Source organism: Galleria mellonella, unplaced genomic scaffold (genome assembly GCF_026898425.1).
Source record: "Galleria mellonella isolate WM207_F2 unplaced genomic scaffold, CSIRO_AGI_GalMel_v1 utg223, whole genome shotgun sequence".
Taxonomy (NCBI): domain Eukaryota; kingdom Metazoa; phylum Arthropoda; class Insecta; order Lepidoptera; family Pyralidae; genus Galleria; species Galleria mellonella.
The window spans coordinates 477,840-485,308 of NW_026442042.1; the positions used below are offsets into that span (position 1 = coordinate 477,840).

Here is a 7,469-nt window from a genome sequence, read left to right on the forward strand (position 1 = left end):
AAGAAGTTGACAGAAAATTACGAATATAACAAGAAAGATAAACCGACGAGACGATATTCGGTATCTGCATTTATCATCACACGTGTACACGAAACTGATTAGTGAATACATGAATTAGGAGCTATCAATAAGTTAGGGCGGGTAGGTACGGAAGTTAGAATAGGATAAAGCTCTGTCTCTGAGTATCCTGTCACAATCCTGCCGTGAAATAGATTAAAATATTTTTCATCGTCACCTTCCTGCCCTTATCCCAGCTATTTGGAGTCGGCATAATGATTTTATTTATCCGACACAAGGTTTTGGTTTTTTGTATTACCATCAGTCGCCATCTGCCTGACGTCAACCTACCTTGGAAGTGCATTTGTTGATGGTGTCCATCATCTGTAAAATAGATTAAAATCTAATACCAAAAATGAAAACAATGTGGAATGGAACTTTCCTAACAATTATTTATAGATAAGTACTTTCATACCACCACGGCTCAAGATGCGGTAACCTTTGGTGACCTAACTCTCGATATGAAAATAAAATAATAGTAGTAGAAACTCCTCTCGATGAATATTACGTCTTTATATTCCGTTATCTCAAGACGTACGTGTTAATTTCAGTGATTTATTTGCATATACTTTAGATATAAAATACTTATGTCTTCAGTAAGTAATTTAATTAATAATATTATATTCGAAACCAAATATAAAGTGATATAAAATACTTTTATACATATTCCTATAACATTTTTGCTTATCTAACTAGTTCAAAATAATAACAACAATATATTTGTTCACGTTAATCCCCGAAACTGCTCAACCAATTTTTATAAAAGTGTATTGTTTCTTCCGACTTAAGAAATAAGATAATTTTTACGTCGATAAGTGATTTTCGATTCAGTAGGTAAAGTTAGGGGCAAAACAACGTTTGCTGGATCAACTACAAAGTTGATTTATACATCGTACTCAAATTTGTTGGTACTGTACCGGCTAAGTACTTATTTATTACTCTACTCAATTTTATTTATTTTCCATGTGTGGAATAATATATATTGATTCGTAATACGAAAAGACTTGTTATTATTTATTTCCTATGAACTATTATACTCTAACGAATATCTACTTCTCGTGGTTTTGTTTGCACTGAACCTGTTATCCTGTTTCCATAGGAATTTCAAGAAATCGTTTCTTAATAGACACCTACTTCAGACAATAAATTTATTCAATTTTTTTTTTATTTCTGTCCGTTAGTGAAAAACTAGAATTCACTAATCCTTTTTATAAATCTTAAAACATGTTAGTGCTATTAATCATATTCCAGGAAAGGTATCAACTATGGGGTGGATGTTTCGAAGAAGAGCCGAGCTCAGTACTGCGTAGACTAAACGACTCTCTCCCTGTGGACTTCCGATTATTTCACGAGGATATCCGCGGCAGTCAAGCATGGGCCCACGAGCTACATCGCAGTGGCCACCTCTCTGACGATGACTACTACGCCATAGAAAATGGTTTACGCGAAGTAATTAAATGGTTTACAACTTCTAAGACTTGAAGACAAACGCCCGTAAAACTTATTACATATTTTTTATATTACCTGTCCTAAAAATATTAAAACCTCTAGACGTCTGCAACAAAAAGGTGATAAGACAGGTGCACTTTGCCGAATTCAATTAAATTATATTATAATCATATAAATTATATTATATTATAATTATATCAACATTAAAGTAAGGTGTACTTTTACTCAGTATTTTTATTGTACCAATATTGTAATATTGTGGTAGAACTCTGAATATATTGAAAGTCCTTTTATATACAAGTGGTTCAAATAACATTTATGAAATGTCCATCACTAAATACTTATCCAACTTTTAATGTCAATATTCAGGTAGAAAAAGAAATAGAAGAAGAACTATACAAAAATGGTAAATTAAACGATACTGAGGAGGATATACACTCGGTGGTGGAGCGGCGACTGTGCAAACATGCAGGTGACGCTGCCCTACGCCTACATACCGCACGTAGCCGCAACGACCAATCGGCGTCAGACGTCAGGCTTTGGATGTTAAACTCCACGGGGAGACTCTATGCTACATTAAAAGAACTTATTCAGGTTGGAAAATATTTTTAAATGCGTAACTAAAGCATTTTAGAATTCTAAATATTATTTTAAAAAATATTACCTTCCGACTGCTCGATCCAATGAAATACGAACCCATCTCTCTTAGCAAACTGTGTATCTCTCTGAGCAGTATGTGAAATTTGAAAAATAGTTGAGTATTTTACCAACCTATATTATTTCTTCCGTGATATAATTGAAATATAAATACGCTCGTCCCTTCATCGGATCGAACTACCAGTAAGCAAAATTTTTAGTTATTTAATTTATTCAAGTATTTAACTTGATAATAATAAAAAATATACTTAGATCTATAAAAATAGAGTAAAAGTGCAGAGTTTATAACGTTTTGTATTATATATTGGACCCTATTAATATTTTTATAGATATAATAACATACCTTTAGGTATTAGTAAACAGAGCAGAAAAGGAAATTAACATTATCGTTCCTGGATATACTCATCTTCAGCGAGCTCAACCTGTACGATGGAGTCAATTTCTGTTAAGGTAAAATAAAGCTACCAAATATAACACTATATAATACTATATACACAGGGGTAGGTATGAGGGATATAATGGATGTCATATTCTATTAAATACTGTTTATATACCTATATATATTGGCGACGGTTACCACTTTCTATGAGATGAACTGTTAACTTGTTTGCCACTCCAAGCTTTAAAAAAACAAACAATATAATTATTTATCAAAGTATTTTTACTTCTTTTTTTGAAGACAAATTATATTACTATTTTATTACTAATCATAGATGCATTAAACGTTTTATAAACATGTTATATTTTTAGTTACTTGTGGTTGTTTCGGGATGATATAATAAGACTGGAGGAGCAAAGAACACGTTTATCGCGTTGTCCACTCGGCAGTGGAGCTATTGCGGGCTGCGCTCTTTCAATTGATAGGAAGAAACTCGCTCACCACCTTGGTTTTGATGATATCACTCCAAATTCCATGTTTGCTGTTGGGTCTAGAGATTATATAGGTTTGTAACCACCTTTATATGGAGCTCCCCAATCTTAAATTCCACTTATATGTACCTTACTTTTTGTAAAATTGATGTAATTTCAGACAAAATCCAATTTTCCTAGGAAAGCTTAGCCATCTACTGTATGTATCCTATCTATATACGCATAGATACTATTTTTTTGCTATGTACATAATGCATGTATACTACTTAATGTTTAAGCACTTAAAGAATTAATGGAACTATTGCGTTGGCATTGTACGTACTCAACTGCAGCAGGACTACAGCATTTGTGTTAGGGACTTTCTAAATTGCTTAGACGTGATCTAAATAATTTTTGTTACAGTGGAATTTCTTAACTGGTCATCGCTATGCGGGTCGCACCTCAGTAGGCTAGCAGAAGACTTAATTATCTACGGTTCCCGGGAGTTCGGATTTATTTCCTTCTCCGATCAATTTTCTACCGGATCTAGCTTGATGCCTCAAAAACGAAATCCGGACGGCTTAGAACTAGTTCGAGGAGCTTCCGGTCTCTTGCTAGGAGACAGTTTAGCATTTAGTTGTGTACTAAAAGGATTACCAAGTACATACAATAAAGATTTGCAATCTGATAAGGAGCTGCTGTTTAGATCTTACGACAAACTGACTGACTGTCTCAAGGTTATGACTGGGACTGTCGCTACAATGCAAGTAAGTACTAATGCTTTTTTTAACGTCTCATAATGTCTTTGTCATATTATATCTACTTAATATAATCTGAAAATGCCTCTCGATTTTTAAGACTATACATGAAGAGGTGCTATTAGGAGATACTATAGGCATATCAGTGTAATTAGTGATACCCATGTTACTGTTCATGTCTATAGGCGACGGTTGCCATAGCAGTTTTTATCAGCTCGTTTACCATTTCAAATTGCTTAAAAAATACACATTAATTCTTACATTTCTTGTCAGATCATACTAATTATTTTAACGTTATGAAGGTAAATTCCGAAAGAGCACTACAGTCGTTAGAGCCCGGAATGCTGGCGACAGACCTTGCACATTTGTTAGTCCGCCGCGGGGTGCCGTTTCGACGTGCACACCACTATGTTGGGATGGCTTTGCGTCGTGCTACCGCCCTGGGTGTAAACATACGAGAGTTGCCTCATCAAGAATATTCAGCCATCTGGTAGGTATTTTATTTATAGATTCAAAAGTAAAATTTCAGCATCAGGCAAGTACTTGTAACTATTACATATGTCTCCCTTTAAGTACTGTTTTCCTGTGTTCTCTTTTCACCTTCCTTTATTCTTTTCTGTTGTATGTATGCTTATTATGTGTATATACATACATATATAATACAAAAGAAAAGAATTAATGTTTTTAATGTAAATTAATTAATATTTTTTTTATTTTAATTAATGTTTTTCATATGCATTTAACAATAAGACTACCTTTTATATCACTTCGCATTAATAATTTTTTATCTTGTTTTTCTATACCACGAAGGTGGCAAAAAAGCGTATGAAAACCATTTCATGTTGCTTATAATAGCCCCTCTAATGGTAAACGGTGACTGTAGCCTACAATACTAGGGGTGTCCCGTGCACATTGCCAACCCGAGGAAACTTTAATACGTTAAGGAAAACATTGATTGAGAATATATTGAGATACTATTGAGAAACAAGTTCTTTCTTACAGCGTTTTTGTTCTATAAACATTAATCATAAGTATTTATAAACTTATATACTTTCCTAATTTATGAAGAAAAATATAATTTATTTAAAATCTTTTGACCAATATAAAATTATAAAAAACATCACTTAGCATTCTCTACCAGCTTTTAGGTAGTTTTAGCAAATAACTATAGCTACAGCTTTAATTTCGATTGTCAATAAAGTCTTTATTTATTCAGTTCAGATTTCGGAACGGAGGCAGATCTTCAAACAGTCTTCTCTTGGGAAACGAGCGTGGAGCAATATACCAGCACTGGCGGAACAGCAAAATCGGCTGTGGAAGAACAATTGATATTGTTGAACTCTTGGCTACGAAATCATTCTTGGCCATGTCGTTCCTAAAGAAAAGAATAAACTTTTAATAATTCTTTTTTTTTCTATTTAAATTTCATATAGACTCTAAACGTCAATTACTTATCTAATAAGTAGGCATGTAGATCTGAGTACTTATTCCATTTAAGTACCGACATACATATTTACATAGAAAAGACGTTATTCAAAAGAGATTTTAAGTAATCATTTCATACTAAGTATTCATGCGGGACAAGGAGTCACAGACAGAGCAATTATAATATATACCTAAGCATACCTTACTAGTGCCTAATTGTAATAAATAGTAAATAGGGAGATATGTTATTAAATCTATCACATACATATGGGCGCACGTTATCTTCTATAACAAATGGAACACTGAAACAAATTCAACGTTCATGATGCTTAGACCCAGCTAATAATTGAGTCACGTATCTAAAGGCAAACAACTCTTGGGTACATATATAGGTACCTATAATATTAATAGTACCTACAAACTGAAAAGCACTAAATATAAAAGTATAAAATATTGCCTAATTATGATTTCGATGCTTTATGTAATTAAATGTTAAAATTTGACTTCGATTTTCGATCGCACCAATGGATTTCTGAAACAAACTTTTATAAATAAGGTCAAATCTAGGAGTTCATGATAGTACCCTGAAATTTCGATGTTCGATTTCTTGTTTCTTATAATCTCAAATAATTTTTTCAAAACCACCTAATAGAGCTGCGTGGCACATAGATGTTTATGACAATATACTTGTATAGAATATTCATCATATTAAAAATGGTAGGTACATTAGATTCGATACAGAAAATATTATTCTGTACCTTTAAAATTTCATTTTGTTGTAACACCGAAATGATTAGGTATTCTAAAAACCAATATAAACTATTTTTATTAGTAATATTCTGCTTAACTCTAGGTGATCCAGACCATGACTATACTACTTTCCTACTACTTATGACTATAACAGGAACTTTTTTTCTCTGTGTAGGTGACCATGTTATAAATAATTATATAAACAATACAAAGACACTAAAAATTCTTTTTCGGCAGTCGATAGAATTCAACAATTAGTAGATGCAGGTTCGAATCTGATAATAGATTGAATTAATAAATTTCCTAATAGATGTTTTAACAAAGATTTTGTAATATAAATATTTTTAAATATGATACATAAATGTTAGATTGAAAAATACAACCTTACGACAGCTTCATCCAACATGTTTTGCTAGTACTATTTACTAACTAGTTTGTCAACTGACTTAAAAAGAACGAGGTTCTCAATTCGGTTGTATTTTTTTTTAATTCATATCTCCACAGATTCTTGATTTGCAAAATTAATTTTTATTTGAAACGATATATTATACAGTACTTATTTATTTATATATACATGACATATAAATAAATAAATAAATTGGTCCTATAAAAATTATCAAAATTGGTTCAATAGTTTAGTTTTTAAATTAAAAACTGACTTCAGACAGTTTTTTTTTTTTTTTTTATGGAATACAATCTTAAATTATGTTTATAATACTTTATTTTACAGTAATATCTTATAGCATATAGAATTCTAAGGAAAGGATGAGTATTATAGCGGACTTATCTCATAAAAGGTATTTCTTCCAGTCAACCTTTGAACGCCTAATATAAATAATGATTTAGTGGAGATAAAAAGCAATAGATAATTCAAAATAAGAAAATAATTGTTAAATTTTAAATAATAGGTAGGAAATTATTCTAATTAATAGCTAATAATTATGTAGATGTTAAGTAACTGCTTAGGTTAAACTTTACTTAAAACAAAAATACTTAGATACTATCTAATTATTATAGTAAATTATAACTAGACGATGTCTGTACGTAGGTGATATTTAAGAAAATTTATTATGGCGTCTTAATAAAAATAATATAATGCAAAGCACTAAATTTTAGAATATTATCTGTTTATATGTATGTCGCAACATCACACAAAAATAATGCAGTTTTCAGAGTTATGTTCTGAAACTGTATCTGAAAATATAATCGATACGTCCTGTGGAAGTGATATAATTCATTGGTTTTCTTATTTCCATAATCCACTCGTACAAAGCCAGCCAAAGCTAGTTTAATATAAAAATATAAACGTTATATAAGTTTACAAGTTGTCAAGTACCTACGACATCTTCGTACAGGGCTGTTAGCCCGCCATCGGCAGCTGTTCCTGTGGGCCGCTGCGCGTTTTCCGCGCGATTGCACTCTCATCGAGGAAAACAGTCGTAATAGGCATGATATCACCCCCCAACCCTCTAGAACCTTATTTATCTCTCCCACCGCCCTATATTTCTCCATGGTGTACATTTC

The 7,469-nt window shown here is 32.0% G+C and overlaps 1 protein-coding gene across 1 annotated transcript; it reads left to right on the top strand.

Annotated features, from left to right (window-relative positions):
* Positions 1-362: 362 nt before the first annotated feature.
* LOC113517282 (argininosuccinate lyase) lies at positions 363-5,174 on the top strand. Its single transcript, XM_026901917.3, has 8 exons — positions 363-653; positions 1,309-1,506; positions 1,876-2,100; positions 2,513-2,613; positions 2,914-3,107; positions 3,436-3,779; positions 4,073-4,260; positions 4,987-5,174. The coding sequence occupies exons 1-8, from the start codon at positions 645-647 to the stop codon at positions 5,147-5,149; spliced, it is 1,422 nt and encodes a 473-aa protein (XP_026757718.2). The 5' UTR covers positions 363-644; the 3' UTR covers positions 5,150-5,174.
* The last annotated feature ends 2,295 nt before the right edge of the window (positions 5,175-7,469 follow it).